This window comes from Spizellomyces punctatus, assembly GCF_000182565.1.
Source record: "Spizellomyces punctatus DAOM BR117 chromosome Unknown supercont1.11, whole genome shotgun sequence".
NCBI classification, from domain to species: Eukaryota; Fungi; Chytridiomycota; class Chytridiomycetes; order Spizellomycetales; family Spizellomycetaceae; genus Spizellomyces; species Spizellomyces punctatus.
This window is the reverse complement of record NW_015971547.1, coordinates 625493-641004: the sequence shown is the minus strand read 5'-3', so window position 1 is coordinate 641004 and position 15512 is coordinate 625493. Positions and strand designations below refer to the sequence as shown.

General features: G+C 47.9%; 5 protein-coding genes across 6 annotated transcripts; 2 read left to right on the top strand and 3 right to left on the bottom strand.

The window, feature by feature from the left end:
* Positions 1 to 14: 14 nt before the first annotated feature.
* Positions 15 to 4288, top strand: SPPG_06289 (uncharacterized protein; the record flags this gene model as incomplete). The annotated part of the gene is made up of 2 exons (XM_016754506.1): positions 15 to 80; positions 142 to 4288. 2 exons carry the CDS (start codon positions 15 to 17, stop codon positions 3988 to 3990), a joined length of 3915 nt encoding a protein of 1304 aa, XP_016606648.1. The 3' UTR covers positions 3991 to 4288.
* Positions 4289 to 4551: 263 nt separating this feature from the next.
* SPPG_06288 (uncharacterized protein) lies at positions 4552 to 7203 on the bottom strand. Its single transcript, XM_016754505.1, has 4 exons — positions 5815 to 7203; positions 5645 to 5749; positions 5474 to 5590; positions 4552 to 5409 (listed from the first exon to the last, which is right to left on the bottom strand). The coding sequence occupies exons 1-4, from the start codon at positions 7181 to 7183 to the stop codon at positions 4745 to 4747; spliced, it is 2256 nt and encodes a 751-aa protein (XP_016606647.1). The 5' UTR covers positions 7184 to 7203; the 3' UTR covers positions 4552 to 4744.
* A 132-nt stretch (positions 7204 to 7335) lies between these two features.
* SPPG_06287 (uncharacterized protein) lies at positions 7336 to 8658 on the top strand. The gene is made up of 3 exons (XM_016754504.1): positions 7336 to 7857; positions 7918 to 7980; positions 8064 to 8658. The coding sequence occupies exons 1-3, from the start codon at positions 7347 to 7349 to the stop codon at positions 8102 to 8104; spliced, it is 615 nt and encodes a 204-aa protein (XP_016606646.1). The 5' UTR covers positions 7336 to 7346; the 3' UTR covers positions 8105 to 8658.
* Positions 8659 to 8952: 294 nt separating this feature from the next.
* SPPG_06286 lies at positions 8953 to 9962 on the bottom strand. 2 transcript variants are annotated; one of them, XM_016754503.1, is made up of 3 exons: positions 9818 to 9962; positions 9333 to 9744; positions 8953 to 9267 (listed from the first exon to the last, which is right to left on the bottom strand). In XM_016754503.1, the coding sequence occupies exons 2-3, from the start codon at positions 9617 to 9619 to the stop codon at positions 9099 to 9101; spliced, it is 456 nt and encodes a 151-aa protein (XP_016606645.1). In that variant the 5' UTR covers positions 9620 to 9744; positions 9818 to 9962; the 3' UTR covers positions 8953 to 9098. The 2 variants fall into 2 exon arrangements, with proteins under 2 accessions (XP_016606645.1, XP_016606644.1); XM_016754502.1 differs by having other exon boundaries at positions 9333 to 9687.
* A 94-nt stretch (positions 9963 to 10056) lies between these two features.
* SPPG_06285 (uncharacterized protein) lies at positions 10057 to 15366 on the bottom strand. The gene is made up of 19 exons (XM_016754501.1): positions 14697 to 15366; positions 14530 to 14625; positions 14292 to 14470; positions 14139 to 14228; positions 14012 to 14057; positions 13809 to 13955; positions 13688 to 13753; positions 13618 to 13625; positions 13399 to 13561; positions 13265 to 13336; positions 13111 to 13206; positions 12909 to 13049; positions 12749 to 12852; positions 12169 to 12685; positions 11931 to 12107; positions 11211 to 11871; positions 11028 to 11157; positions 10368 to 10964; positions 10057 to 10308 (listed from the first exon to the last, which is right to left on the bottom strand). Exons 1-19 carry the CDS (start codon positions 15208 to 15210, stop codon positions 10126 to 10128), a joined length of 3987 nt encoding a protein of 1328 aa, XP_016606643.1. The 5' UTR covers positions 15211 to 15366; the 3' UTR covers positions 10057 to 10125.
* Positions 15367 to 15512: the final 146 nt, after the last annotated feature.

Sequence of the window (15512 nt, the reverse complement as noted above, 5' to 3'; positions counted from 1 at the left end):
CAACGCACCTCGATATGTTGAGTCGGAACGTCAGATGGTGGCTGCCACTAGTTTTCCTCACCAAGTTTCTCAGCCAATCGGTACGCGATTGTTAAACTACTTGTATGAGTGAACTAATAACGATGCTAACACTCTTACTAGATATTGTCTGGACTAGGTACCATGGTCACGGACGAACTGGAAGGTCCCCCGCAATCTTTTGCATCCGCCGTTTTGGAGACAGTCGGAGCAAAGCAGCCTATGCAACAGTTAACTCCTTTGAAGAGTGATATCAATGTACCGATTTTGGAGCAAAAGGTTGAGGAAGGCATTGTTGTAGAGGAGAGTCCCATTCAGGAGGATTTTGCGAACGATAATACGGAAAAGTCCATCCAAGAGGACCTTGCTAACCCGCATATAGAAACAGTGGAAGAGGCGATGGTGGAGGAGCCGATTAGCCAGATTGAAAGGGAGACTCCTATCGTATCTTCTATGCCGGAGACTATCCCGGAGAGCGACCTCATACGCTCAACCCAGCACGCACAAGAGAACATTGCTGTGCTTGCCGTTAACAGCTCTGCGTCTACAGACTCGGATCCTGCGGATAGCGAAAGCGAATCTACGTCTGTTGAGGTAGTCGCACTCGTCGACACAACCTCCTTGAGCCCGTCACCCAGCCCACCCATTGTAGTTCCAGGATATGATCCTCGCTACCAGCGAAATTATGATATCGAGGTTCTCTATTACCAACCCGATACGTACCTCATTACCAACAAGCCATGGGATTTGCGTATTGACGGAGATACGACTAGCTGTCCCACATCCGAATCTCTCTTATATGCTCATTTCACTGAGCACAAGAAGCTATACCTACTTCACCAGCTCGACTATGTCACGTCGGGAGTCCATTGTTGGGGTTTGTCCAAAAAGGCTGCGAGCGTTGCCGGAAAATGCTTCGTTCGCCGACAAGTGAAAAAGACCTACTCCGCGTTGGTCAAGGGTCACATAGTGGAGGACGATTTTCTTATTGACAAACCATTGACTGATGATCCCACGGACGAGAAGCGCGTCATAGTTGCTGATGGTACCGAAGAAAATCCTGGTAAACCATCGGAAACGCGAGTGCAAGTATTGAAGCGTGGATACTTCCTCACATACCCGGTTACTCACGTTATGTTGAGTCCCCGGACGGGCCGCCGTCACCAGCTTCGTGTGCACCTGGCTTCCATCGGACACCCTATCATCGGGGATCCAGCCTACGAACGACCACATACCGAGGAAGCCTTCCGTACCATGTTGCACTCCTGGAAATTGGAGCTTCCAGTTCCCGGGGACCAACCCCTTAAATTTGAAGCCTCAGAGCCATTTGAGATACTTGTCAAGGACGAACCTGGTAATTGGGATGCCATTCCAAAGAGGATACCACTCATTGATCCCGCACCATCACCGTCGCTCCAGAAAGCGGTCAATGATGAGGAGCCTGGTATGCCAAAGGTAGCAGACGCGGATGAACACGTTGTGGACGCACAGAAAATTGTGGATGAGCATTTGAGGCTCTCCTACGAGTATGAGGCCTATTGGAAAGATGCGCTGAAGGCAGAGGCTGCTCAAGGAGAAGGCAATCGTGAAATAGCTACAGAGGAGGATATTTCTGATGCTGCTGGACATGCCGCAATTTCCAACGAGGTTACTCACGACGTTAGTCACTTAGACACCGGCCTGGATGCTGTGGAATCCACTGAGGACAAGCTCACAGCTGAAGCCGATGATGAAGCTCAAAAAACAGTGAATGAGCATCTGAAATTGTCCTACGAATACGAGGCTCACTGGCGGCGCACTTTGGAGCTTGATGAAGAGCAGCAGGCAAAAGAAGTGGGTGACGCAGACCCAGTTGTCGCTGCCAGTGAAGAGACAGAAAAAGGTAATGGCGACGATACTATTCCCGTCATTGCCGATGTTCTTTCTGTTGTACCAGCGGCAGGCTTCATGGATACCAGCGAGTCACCCTCCAACCCCGTGGAAGGGGTACCGACAGCGATCTCCCCTGTCGAGGGGAACCAGTCGCCCACGGAACCGGCAGTCTTGGCGTCAGACGATACTAGTACTGTCATCCCAGCCAAAAGAACGTGTGACGAAGTCTTCCAGGAGACTGTCGTCCCTGCCAAAAGAGGAGCGGACGATACACCGCTGACTACCCCCGCTACGCCAAGCAAAAAGGTCAATATGATGCAAGATCATGGAGAACTTGAAGAGAAGACCGATGATGACGATCTGGACCAGAGCCAAACCGCTGACGGCCCGGTGGAGGAGGAAGGTAATGACGAAACACCGGCCCCTCAGGTTATCCCGGCGGAAGGGGCAGATTATGTCTCAGAAGCAGTGGCTGAGGTCCAGCCGGTTGAAAGGGCTCTTGTGGACGACGATGCCGTGGTCTCTATGGAGGACACTGCTGCTGAAGGGGAGCCGGCCACTGAAGGCATCTCTGCGGAGGGAATAGATTTTGCATCGCAGACAGCGGTTGAGGAGGTACAGACTGATGAAACGCCTCTTCCATCTGAGGCTGCAGAGGTGCAGATACATGAAGGACTCCCCGCAGATCATACGCAGGGCAACGTGCAGCCTACTGTTGAGACTCTCCGCGAGATTCCTCAAGCCGAGCTGGAGGAGGCAGTGACAGAGAAGCAATCATCCGAAGTGGCCGAGGTCGATGAGGGTATTACTGCTGGTGAAGAAGTGACAATCGGTGAACAACCAATGGAAGTCCCCCAAGTTGAAGTAGAGCCCGAGCAACCTCCGACTTCCCTGTACATTGTTGCATCAGAAGTTCCGGAGCTCAAGAATGTGATTGAACTGCCTGAAGAGAGCGTCATTCAGTCGAATACACTAGAATCTGCCAAAGACGCAGCAGAGGAAGACAGCGTCCTTGTGTCGACTATTGGTGATGTTTTGGGTGCGGACGTGGAGCCTAGCTCGGTTGAGAATGTAGCTCTACAGGATCAACTCATTGAAGCGGTATGCGAAATCATTAGTCCAGCTGGCTCGGAGACTATCTCTGAAGTTGAGGGGACTGTGAAGGACACCGAGCCAGCCGCAGAAGAATCACTGAAGAAGATTGAAACATTCGCAGCAGAGCAAACTGGCGAGTCAGTGGACAGCACGGATTCTGTGGTGGCGAACGAGCTACTCAAGGACGCTGTCGCAGTACCCATCGAAAGGGAGGTTGGAATAACCGCACCGGAAGAAGCTTTTGGGACATCAGAACAGGAATCTGTTGTCGAAGCGGTAGTGAACACAATTGCCACGGAGGTTGAAGGTGTTGCAGAAGAGACGCTCCGCACCGCGCCGGTAAATGTTGGAGACGCAGAAGACACCCATGTCCATATGGAAACTGAGCCAGAAGTTTCGGAGACAGCTGTCCGTCGCGAAGAACCTGCTGAGCAACCCAATGAAGAGGTAGCGTGCATGGCAACCCCAGCAGATGTCGTTGACGCCGCGCGTGAGCTTACTGTGGAGGAAGAGCCTCTTGAGGAGCCTGTTACTGAATCTGTGATCTCTACGGAAAGCGTTTCACAAACTTCAGAGCCTGAAGAGCAGCATTCTCCTATTGTCGAAGAGTCTGTTGGCAAGTCCGTGGCTGAACCTGTGATTTCTGCGGAAAGCGCTTTACAAGTTCCAGAGCCCGAAGAATCTATTATCGAAGAGTCTGTTGGCAAGTCCGTGGCTAAACCTGTGGTTTCCACGGAAAGTATCTCACAAGCTCCAGAGCCTGCAGAGCCGCAGTCTCCTATTATCGAGGACTCTGACGGGGAGTCCGTTACTGAACCTGTGGTTCCCGCCGAAAGCTTCCTGCAAAATGCAGATGCTGAAGAACATTATTCCCCCGCCGAAACTGTTCCACCTCCTCGTCAGGATGGTATTTTGGATGAGAGATCAGAAATCACATCTGAGCCTCTTCCATCAAAGGACGACGTTCCAGCTCCAAAGGCTAAAGGTGGCTGTATTCTGTTATAATTAGATGATAGAATGACTAGATGCAAGAGAAGACTCTCTGATTTGGAAACATATATGTTCAAAGGATTTGGCAGGATTTGAGTAGCGCAGTATTTGGGTAGCAAGTTTTTTTTTTTTTTTTCATTTTATATCAGGAAAAGGACATTTATGTGTTTGGAATTATGTAGGGTCATTGTGTGCCTTAGATTTCTGCTTGTTATAGTTGTATTAAAGGGATCTCATCGTCTCTCCGTCGTATTTTGCATGCTGGGTATTAGCCGATGCTGCTCCAAGAAGAAGAATAGAGATTTGCAATGCGGATGTGGTCAAGCCTTTCTCTACGGATGGCACTGAACCATATCATACGGAGTCCAGTTATCCTCTAAACAACACGATCGAGTATGCGGGCAACTCATTGAGTGCAGCAGCTGTTGCTTGATCCATAACTTTATTTCAACTTCTCATCGTAAACCTTCCAAGGGTCATCCGTCGAGCACATTTCTAAACGCTTCTCTCTCCATACAGCTAAACTACTCACGCACCATGCGGCAGGTGGAAGGACCTAGCATGGAGTAGATTGTCCCAAAAACATGCGTTATATTGTGTTTTATCTTAGAAAGGGCTGCCGATCGCGAATGAGTTCAGCCGACGCAGACCCGAAGTGTGCTGGTTAATGCCTCATGTGGGTCACGCACAGAGTCCTGCTATTATGTCTCTATTTAATACAATGACCAGACCGCCCTTCCAAAACGTTAAGACCAAGTGAAGTATTAAACTATATTGCCGAATCGCTTCCACCGTCACCAAAAAGCTCCACTCTCAGGACGTCCACCTGCCTATTGATCACAAAACCATGGGCGTCCTCACTAGTCTGCACTTTTAAGCGCATCGATATACATTGTGCAGAACTTGGATTCGTCAAGGCATGACACAGCCTCATGAGTCTATCCCAAACTTTCTTCTTCCGCCGATCTGACGCAGCTTTATCAGCTAGCAAACGAGGTGACACCATATTGGCAAACATTTCTTCCAAAATGCCAAACCCTATGCCCGCTTGGATCAATGCCTTTGTGGCATCTGCTGCATCAACAAGATTGAGGACCGCCTTCTGGAAAGTCCACGCAAGATCCTGGTCAGTAACAAAGCAACGGGGGCAACGCCATATGTGGTTCAAGCCCTCTTGTGTGGCCTCGGATCCGCATGTTCTACAATAACATGTGACAAGTTTGCTGTCGTAACTGATATCTGAAATGGATTTCGGAGGAACTGACAATTGCAGACGTGGAAAGCTAATGAGAGAAGCCTGCGCCTTGACTAAAGCTACCCCCGAGAAGCGGCCAGAGATGAGATCGCCGGGACTGCTAAAGCGTACCACAGGCACAGTTAGATCATCTGCACGTTCCCGTTGGCCGTCCTCATGATCCAATAGAGCGGCCAGCTCTGCAAAAAAATATCATATTAGTTCGTCGTCTTTTTCACGCGACAGACGAATCTTGATACGTACGTTGCGGTGCTTGGACGAGACCAAAGCGATGAAACCGCAATAAAGGTTGACGGCTTGCCCACCTCAGCAGTCGCTCGATGCTGTCATAGTGGTACGCTTCCCCGGGCTCGCTCGTCTCTGAAGAAAGAAAATCAGACTACGGCAAGCCTCCAGACATAAAAGACAACGTACCGTCATAGATGGGCGTGTCCCTGCATAACCGATGTAGAACTTTGCAGGCGGACCGAAATACAGTTGTGCCGGATATCTTCCCCCGGTATACTCTAATATCAATCTCTATCATCCGGGGTCCCGAGCCTGAGTTAACTCGTTCACTACGGCCTGCGGAAGGAAATGCATACCACCTAGCTGGAGCACATCACCAACTTCTAAGCGATCGGCCCAGACCGAGTGCTCTCTCCACAAGGTTATCGGAAAAAAGGGAACGTCATTATCAGAAACAAGGATGGAAGCCATGCGCACGACTTGTCCAGCACATTTTCCCTTGGTAAGCTTTATATCTTGGATGGGATTGATCTGCGTGACGACACAGAGGATGTTACAACGAGTGTTTGGCTTGCAATTCTTTAATGTCGTTAAAAATATCGAGCCGTGTAGATTCCGACGGGCGTTTCTGGGTGTTGGTTTTGAAGACGGAGGGCGGATCACGCAATTCGAAGTCGTGCCAGTTGATAACCGTGTATCATGCACTTCTTTAGGCCTCGACTGATCACCATTGCTATCATTAGATATCAGTGGCAATTGGCTTGTTGGGTTACCGACCATCTCCGGTGTTGGAAGTGTAGAGGCCGATGCCACTGTCTCATCTTCGTCAACGGTGGTAGGACACGATATCGTGTTACTTTCCAGTGGGAAGACGTCCGACCTGTTCGCTGGCTCTGGCACATGGCGCGAAACCAGAGATACCTGACTACCGGACGGCGTCTTGGGTACGGCGGAGTGAAATGGCATGGACACGGAGCAAATATCGCATTCCGCAGGATGATAACTTGCTGAGTGAGCTAATAAACCTTCGTTCAAGCCACGAAATGCGGTAGGAGCATTATTGACGGTACTACCAGTTTGCGAGAGCAAGTCTGTATTGGCTGGACAGAACAATCTATCAAACATGGTGTCCAGATATAAGCGTAAGGACTGCTCGTATGGATTGTCAGCAAAGTCCATATTCTCGATGTGCTGACAGCGCCGGTCTCCAGTTCCGGGGTCTAATAGGATGGCGTCTTCTTCCTCAATCCCATAATTGGCACGATTTTCAGTAGTATGGAATGTACGAATTGACACAATTTTGTCCGCCTCCAAGTAATGTATTCGCATTTGTTTGTATCGTATGTGGGTGACGACAAATCCTGTCAAATCACTGCACTCCCACTTTCTCTTGCCGTTGCCTTCTGTCGGTTGGCTGACAGAGTCCGCCGTCACTACTCTCGCTAGTTGGAACCATTGTGACCATGTTTTTTTTCGCTCCTCGCAGGACTCAACCCCAGAAGGGAAAGCTTCAACCATGCGTTCACCCTCCCAGCTGTATGTAACCACATGTGATGAATCGCGTACAAAACGCTCACATGTGTGTTTGGTGTCGCGGCTATGGCAAAAATAACGGCATTGTTGCCCTTCAAAGGCCAGAATATCCTCGTCAGTTATACCCTCGTGCCCACTCAAGGTGATGGAAGGAAGTGGGAACAGTTTCACATAGCGGCGAAGAATAGACATTCACATCCATGTAGACCCACAGCAAACTGGTCGAAGGCAACGGGATGATCTCAACCCAAGAACGGTTTGCACTGATTAACCATTCATTCGAATGCCTTCCATCCATTTCGCATTTCGGGGCTGCGTTTGTCCTTCTTCACTTTCACGCGATAGCCGTAACATCATGCCAGCACCAAACAGCAGTACAGTAGGTACGAATGCGATACCTTCTCTAACAAACACCGCTGCCAAACGAAAAGCGGGGAATGAAATTGACGATATATTCAGCGGCAAGAAGGCGAAACCATCCAGCGAGATCGACGATATTTTCAGTGGAAAAGGCCCCAAACCTGCCTCAGCAGTATCTGTCGAAGCGCTTGTAAAGAAGAAGAAGAAGGCAAAGAAGAAGAATCAGGAAAGAAAACTAGATGACGGGGATATTTCAAAAGAGGCCACCGGGGATGTTACAGAAGGACCAATTACCAAGGGGAAGGAGGACGACCTGCAACTAGAAACCTTTGAGCACCTAACGGATGAGACAGATATTGCTGCTAAAGTGATTGAAGCTCGGAGCCAACGACCGAAACCGGTTGTGGAAACCATACAATTTTCTGTGCCGGACTTCAAAAGTAGCCAGCAACGTCCAGTGGCGGAGGACGATGGATTTGGGGACAGCAGAGGACTGAAGGCTAAACGTAAGATTCAAGATAGCTTTTTTCTGTGAGTCCATACATCTCAGTCAACATGCGTTGCAGGACGAACCGAGGACGGTTACAGTTTGTTCACCACCGAAGAATTGAATATCGGGAAGGGTGGCGGTATGTACATCCTTCTCCTTTCCTGCCGCGTTACCCGTCAGACTCATGTGAAACATTGTGGAAACTATCGTGAATGTTTTCAGATACACCTCAATGTCCCTTCGAATGCTGGTGCTGCTTTTGATCTCTTTCCATTCTCTGTCGTCTTACTTGGGTTGGGAAACACGCTCCCAAAAGTAAACAAAACAGCAAATTATGTCGCTACTCCACATCTTCTACCAGGGATGGAATTAGGCAGAACCCAACCTAGCACTATGCGCGCGGACTAAGCGGTTCACACTTGCAATCGGCGTGTTATGGTAGAAGAATATTCGACGGCCGCGCATCACAGAGATTGAAATCAAGGCTAGATTCTATGAATGAGAAATACCTGAGCGAATCCGATGTGAGTACGTCTAGGTCTTGATCCGCACCAAGAGACGGTGATGACGAGGATGTTTGCGGTTTATTGCCATGTTCAGAGTAAGTGAACAGCGGAGAATGCATTGCTTTGCTTCGGCTCGATGCAGTGTGATTGGTAGCTTTAGCAGCACTATCGGGGTCGACGTCAGAATTAGGTACTGGGAGGATGTGGACCTTGAACTGCTGAACCTGTAATAGGCGTAGTACATATAGTCAAAATGAGTATATTTTATAGCGCTACAGTTCAATAGAGAACCTTGCTCTTTCCACGCAAAAGTATCTCATCTTTTGGAATTCGTGCGCCCATTCAACCCATATTCTGATACGGGGTTAGTATGCACTGTTCGTTTTTGCGGTATTGGCATCCCTCATTCAGCATTGAGTTTATCAGATATGAAAGCATCGTGCTGCTGTAGAGGAGCACTACGACAATTTGGAAGCAATATTCTCAACGAATGGCAACGGAGAAGGATAAACACCGGCCAGGGTTCCATCTGCAAGCCTTAGATTCTTAAAAGTCATCCAACGAGTATGAATTTTAGTCGGCAGTTTGTTGAGGAGTAAACGGAGTGCTGATACAGGATGGATGCGAGTTTATTATTCTCCAACAATGAATATCATTAACACAAGCTACAATAACATGTAATATATACATGAGCCGACTGCCAATGCGAAGCGATCAAGCTCCCATTCCCAGTGCACCCATTTTTTTGCGCTCAATTCAACCATGATTCCTCCACCGTCTCTCGCACCCGCTTATTGTAGTCCTTCCTGTCTTCCTGGAAAAGCCGTGCAGCTTCAGCGTTGGCGGGACTATTGGGATTCGGGTCATGCAAAAGGGATTGAATGGATGTCAAAATAGCTGCAACATCGTAGGTAGGGGACCTAAAAGAACAGTCACATGAGCGACACAAATTTCAAGTTTTTTTGAACTGCAACGCTGTACCCACCATCGATTTTGGAGGATATCCAAACAAAGATCCCCATTAGCATAAACATTCGGGTGGAACATTTTGCTAATAAATTTGACATGCGGTGGTTTGGTTGGGTAGCTCTCATCAAATGTCAATGCCAATTTGAAAGTTCCGTCTTCAAATGGTGTATCCTCAGGACCAAATATGACTGCATTCCACAATAGTACATTGTCCGGACAGGGGGCACCTGATACTCCCTCCGGAGGATCAGTCTGCAGGCGTTTGAAGTCCCGCATGAGACGACGCTTTGCTGGGGTGGACATTATTGCAACAAATCCGCAGCGTGGAAGTCGTAATCAACCCGAACCCAGAGTCAACAGGAAAGAGTAGCCTGATGCAGGCAAATGAAATAGTAAGCCTCTAGAAGCAGTCGTGTATCTATTGGGACCTTCCACTTCATATTTACTTCTGATATTGCACAAACGCACTGCGGCGCAGCGCAGTGGAGTAGATGAACTTACCGAGTTCAGAGTTTGTTCTCACTTCCCTTGAAGATATTTGCCGATAGATGCGCAGTATGCTTGCCGTATGAATCCCTTAGAATGGTTGGCCTTGAACTGATAGTGGCGATGGCGGTGTGTTCTTCAGGTGCGAAACTCTAGTTTTGGGACTGGGCACGATTTTCGTAATGAGTTTCGTCCTCGTGACCAGGCATTCATGCGTGGCGCATGCAAATCCAGCCATGATTACGTTATCAAGCCCCGATCATTCCTTTATTGACGGCGACGATTACAGAATACAAGTAGATGCACCCAACACTACAAGTAACTTATAGATTTTGCTCTTTCCTTGCTTGATTTAAATAGCTTTCAGCTTTTTGCAGAAAGGCGCTCACGGCATCATCCGAGTTCAGCTGAATGTGTAACTCCTCCATTTGCTTCTTAGGTTTTATCCGTATGCAGTAGTTTGAAGCTTTTACTATCTGACATTTCTTCAAGTCATAAAATCGACCCTGAAAATTACAATTTATTCAGTAAGCCAAGAACCTATGAATAATGAAGAATAACATACCGCCTTGCTTTCAGAATCATATAGAACTAGATGCGGGAGCTGTAGATCCATCTCCGCTGCCGACCAGAAAACCAGAGAGCTCTTATTGTACTTTACAGGAATATACTCCGTTTGAGGTTTCTGCGATTGATTGGTGGAAAAGGCGATTTTAAGTATCATGGACTGTGTCACTTCTCCCGCAGTTCCTTCCCGTTTGGTTTCCACCATGCGGAAAATGAAGCTGGTAGCAACAAGAGTCGCTGCGGCCGTAAATATGACAACTGCTCGAACAGCAATCTGGATCCTTGCGTTCAGAAATTCGGGGATTACTAGCCCCACTAGCAATGCACCCAGGACAAGAAAGTTGAAAACGTTTCCGAAGATCATCTTATCCTGGCGCGCTGGAATAGAAGATGCAAACTGAGAGGAGCCGATCCGACGCAACACAACGCCTGAGATGGCCAGCAGTAGACACGAGAAGCTAAGAAGAGTGAAGAGATGAGGGGAGCGAGTAAATGGCGCGGAACCCTGGCATGTCCAATATCGTAGTTGAGAAGACTCGTCATACTGAATTTTTGGCACGGGTAGATCAGTAGTTAGCCAGACGATTGTAATGGCCTTCGGATGAAAGGCGTAGTCAGTTAACCGAAGTGAAGCAAAGGAACACCAACAATATCTCACCCAAAAGAGAAGGTGGAGCCCTGTAAACACTGAAAGGAACGCATTGCGGTCGGAACGTGACATCCCTCTCCGCAGCAATACACCGTTCATGAGGTAATATCGATAGTAAAAAGCTTTGACAAGAAGCCATCTATATATGCCGTTAAGTATCAGGACACTCCGTTCGCGTAAAAAGAAACTTACGGCAAAATAATTCCCAAGGTGAATGGGACAAGCAGAATTTGCGTTCTGCAGGTAATTGAGGTGGGTTCGACGGCGTCGGTAATTGGGTATGCCCACAGAAATGCCGTGCCCACAGCTAACAGCGAATTGACAGTGTACGTAGGAGCACTGTTATTGCCCCTCCGGAATATGACGATTTCGCTGCCAGCTGTCAGGAAGATACCCAGGACAGCAATTGCCATGATGACAATGCCTGGTACCCCTCTATCTATATTTGCAAGGTCGCCGGCCACAATTGAGGCATCGGATGATGGAAGCCCCAATTGCGAAAGGAGAGCAACGGTGCCGGGAATCATGCTCTGAAGCTCGCGGTAGCTGACAAAATCGTCGGAGGCAATCTTCATTAGCGAGTATTTGAAGACGACGGTGTCTATGCTGGGAGAAAAGCTTCGATATACAACAGCATAGTCAGGCTGGTACAACTGCGAGAGATTGCTGAACAAGACATCGCGTGCTTGTATAGTATAGGGAACCAGGGAATTTGCGAATGTGAAGCTCATGGAATCATTGACAGATTTCTTCAAGCGGCAGTCAAAGCCTTCGTAGCTGGGGTCTACTGAGCAAGTGCAGTTTCCGTCGGCAACACAAGCCCCCGCTGGGGAGCAACCACGAGGACACAAGGCTATAGGGATGTTTTAGTCTCTCCAAACCCTGGAAGAGCAGGGCTCCTACTCTGCTTACCGGGCCTGCATTGTGGATACGGACTTCCGTCAATTTCTACGAGGAGGAGTGGTGGATCGCACGTTTTGATAACTAGCGGAAGGGTGACATCATGAAGGGAGGAGGTATCCATACCCGGCGCCGGTTGCTCCGCAAATTTCAAGGTGTAGTTACCGGCGTTCGTTAAAACTGACAAACCTTCGGAACAGGTATTTTGTTTAGAGAGACATGGGCCAAAATGCTGGCAACAAAAACATACCTAGAAATGTCGCACTCCCGTCCACCAGCAATGACTCCGCTTGGCCCACCAGTGTCACGTTATGAGCTTCTACTCCATAAGGACAGAGAACAGATATCTCGAGAACCAAGATTGGGTCATCCTCGACGGTGTAATAGGTTTGATTGTAAGCATCATACGCAGCCAGAGTCAGCTTCGGTAAAATATCACCAGAGTAAACCGCTAGCGACGGCTCCACAGGAGCTATCAGACCTAACGTCAATGGCCCTGTTCCTCGAGTAGGAGCACCAGGCGCCATATTGCCGTTGTAGACAATACTTCCCCCTTCTTCCACAAGTGGACTTTTGGCGGAGCTGTACCATGCACCACCTCGGGCGACGGCGATATTTGCATCAAACACCAGATCTTGGAGAACCAACTGATCCGCGCTTGCCAAGTTATCGCTATATATGGCACCTCCAACTCTGGCAGTGTTGCTTGAAATCTTGCTACGTTTGATGACGAGACGCTGGCCGCTCCCGAAGTCGCAGAATATTGCCTACCAAATAATTAGTTTTATAACTAGTTTCGTCCTACAGACATGCGTTCTGTGGGTACGTACCCCACCAAGAGCGTTTGCGCTGTTGTTGGCAATAACGGTGTCAATGAAAGACAGAGTCCCCCCGCAGGTACTAGCGACGGCGCCATTCTCAGGACTCGTGTTGCCTAAAGATGTTGTCTGTTATATAAGCCAGACTAACACATCTCCCGAAGAAACCTACCAGTAAATGAACAATTGGAGAAGTAGAAGTTTGTTTGAGTATCCCTCAGTTGCAAGAGAGAGCCTCCGTTGTTATTAACAAAAGTTGAATTCTGAACATGAAGGACGGTAAGAGCGGCGGAGATAACCTGTCCTTGTATATCTATAAATCCAACAAATTAGCCTAGTAAACTCAGAAAAACGAGTAAAAAAGGTATACTCACTGAAAAATGAAGTCGTAGTTATCACGGCGGGTTCCACACCCGTGATGAGATCAATAGGTTTGCGGCCGAAGAATACCAATGTTTCCGCTTCAACAGCTGCAATTATACGAATGAGTATCAGTCAGTTCAGTTACAGTTTGACATGGCACTTCACCTGATATGGTAGAATTCGTTAAGTAGAACTTGCCGGCATCCTCTATATCGAAACACTGGAGGCACTTGTAACCTTCGTAGGTGTTTCATGAACTTTTTTTCCGTTGCATATATTTCGGGTTTCGAAGGGCTTACCAGTAAGCGTCAGTCCATCCGCTGCAAAATACGAGTCATCGTACATAACAACGATGGAAGGGACATTGACGGGAAACTCGCTGCTGCTGGTCATGCTCACGTTTTGAAGCTGCACCCATGCCCCTCTCGCAAGGTCGAACATGGTTCCAACAAAGTCTCCAATCTTTGAAATGCCCATTAGTTTCAGATCCATGTATATTGGGTATTTCATTTTATCACCTCATGATCTGTAGGCAAGGCCACTCGTAGTTAATTTCGGTGAGCTTAGAGGTTCAGAAAACTGAATTACCTATGAAAATTGAATTACGAATCGTAATCGGAGCATACTGATACGACTGGAAGCCCCCTCCATTAGCTAGAGCGCTATGAGCTTCTGCAAAGATGAAACGTAAATGTTCAAAATGCCTCACCAATGAAGGTACAGTTGTCAATCGTGAGATGGGATACCGGGCCCACCAGCGCAATCCTGCTATCGGACGCCGCAGAGTTGTTGAGGAATGTAGAATTCCAAATTGTTGTGCTTGATTGTGTCCAAGCCCAAACTATCCGTCCAAAATCTATAGCAAAACATTATTCCTGCCTCTCAACATCAAACAGGGAGAGGACTTTTTACCTTCAAAACTAGAGTTTGAAATGTACATGACAGAATCTCCCATCGGCTAAGGATAAAAGAGCGTCAAGGTATGCCAGCCGAAGGTGGACAGTATTCTCAGTTCAGTGTGTTGGAGCTGTATGCGCACCTGAAAAACGTCGAAGCTAGTGTCCATCCCATTCATATCGCGCTTGCGTACGATCGAGTTACTCCAATGCACTTCAGCGTGTCCATCTGTCTGATGATACATCATCGGTTCAGTGAAAAGATCGAAGACTCTATATAAAAGAAAAGAACTTACATAGACTAATCCCTGTAGCTCTTGCCAGCAGACCTGATTGACGAAGATGCTATCACTAACCCGAACGATAGCAAAATCTGTTGCATAAATTGTCAAGGCAGATTTCTGTGCATCGGTCGCTCGCATGGATGAAATATCCAAAGTGGAGGTGCCAGTCACAATGGGGTATAGGTACACAGCTGTATCGGGCTTATGGTAAATGGAATGACGAATACGTTTCGCCTAGATATATTCTTACCCGAGGACATTGAACAATCCATCATGCTAGTGGAGGATTGGTCATTGTTGTTCACCATGAATGTAGACGCTCCTGTCAAGGTTGTAACTGAAGTGCCTGCGATCCGATAGCAACATTTCAGTACTTAGATTACTAGGACATTCTACATAGCGTGCGAGATCACCTACCAAATGTGACCCGATCAAAAATGATCGATGAATTGTCGACGGCATTAAAATTCCAAGTAATGTCCAGATAAGGAGCATCCCCGGGAACTCCAAGCATCATATTCTTGAAGGCCAAGGTTGCACCGTTGCTAATGCTGAACATAGGGCCCGCGGCGTCACTGCTCGCCAGCGTTGGCGTCGCTGTAATAACCGCAGAGGACACCCCGACAATTTCCAACCACAGTGGTTGATCAACCGATATAGAGGCAAACGTGTAACCTCCGTCGTCCGCGAAAGGATCACCATTGAGAGGATAATCGCCGGGTTGTTCTAAAATAATTTCAAATTTGGTGTAATTGGAAAGGTGGCCAGTAACAAAGGCAAACGCATCGTCCAGATTTTGAAAAGGAGAGGAATCTGATCCATCCCCAGATACCAGCTCGGCGGAATTATTGACGTGAAGTGTGAAGGAAGATGCTGATGCGACTGCTGTCAGCATATGGATGAGAACCAGGAGCAGGGTATATCCGGACATTGCTATCGGTAGCGTTTGTTTACAAGCGATCCCAAGGTGGATGAGCACAAACTGATCCCTTTTGCATACAGGATATGCCCGGATTGCGATAGGGCCAGAATTTTAGGCCCGACGCTTTTGAAGATCACAAAAGCCTATATCGTAAAAGATATTAAAGATAGTGTTCAGCAGTCTAACGGGTCCAAACTAGACGTAGATGAGCTTTATATCCGGGAAAATTGTGTATCCCTGCACCTTTTTTTAGTAATTGACATCGGTTTTCCTATTCATAATCAGGATGTGATTATCCAATTCTGGGATTT

What these genes read in the sequence shown, in the direction of transcription:
- SPPG_06288 (XM_016754505.1), bottom strand. Translation starts at nt 7,183, where the DNA reads ATGTCTATTCTTCGCCGCTATGTGAAACTGTTCCCACTTCCTTCCATC. An exon ending in TGATGTGCTCCAGCTAGGTG is followed by an intron (nt 5,750 to 5,814) that starts GTATGCATTTCC and finishes CCCGGATGATAG; the next exon opens with AGATTGATATTAGAGTATAC. An exon ending in TCTCGTCCAAGCACCGCAAC is followed by an intron (nt 5,410 to 5,473) that starts GTACGTATCAAG and finishes ATTTTTTTGCAG; the next exon opens with AGCTGGCCGCTCTATTGGAT.
- SPPG_06287 (XM_016754504.1), top strand. Translation starts at nt 7,347, where the DNA reads ATGCCAGCACCAAACAGCAGTACAGTAGGTACGAATGCGATACCTTCT. An exon ending in CAGAGGACTGAAGGCTAAAC is followed by an intron (nt 7,858 to 7,917) that starts GTAAGATTCAAG and finishes CATGCGTTGCAG; the next exon opens with GACGAACCGAGGACGGTTAC. An exon ending in GAATATCGGGAAGGGTGGCG is followed by an intron (nt 7,981 to 8,063) that starts GTATGTACATCC and finishes GAATGTTTTCAG; the next exon opens with ATACACCTCAATGTCCCTTC.
- SPPG_06286 (XM_016754503.1), bottom strand. Translation starts at nt 9,619, where the DNA reads ATGTCCACCCCAGCAAAGCGTCGTCTCATGCGGGACTTCAAACGCCTG. An exon ending in GATATCCTCCAAAATCGATG is followed by an intron (nt 9,268 to 9,332) that starts GTGGGTACAGCG and finishes CTGTTCTTTTAG; the next exon opens with GTCCCCTACCTACGATGTTG.
- SPPG_06285 (XM_016754501.1), bottom strand. Translation starts at nt 15,210, where the DNA reads ATGTCCGGATATACCCTGCTCCTGGTTCTCATCCATATGCTGACAGCA. An exon ending in GGATTGTTCAATGTCCTCGG is followed by an intron (nt 14,471 to 14,529) that starts GTAAGAATATAT and finishes AGCCCGATACAG; the next exon opens with CTGTGTACCTATACCCCATT. An exon ending in TGACAACTGTACCTTCATTG is followed by an intron (nt 13,754 to 13,808) that starts GTGAGGCATTTT and finishes ATAGCGCTCTAG; the next exon opens with CTAATGGAGGGGGCTTCCAG.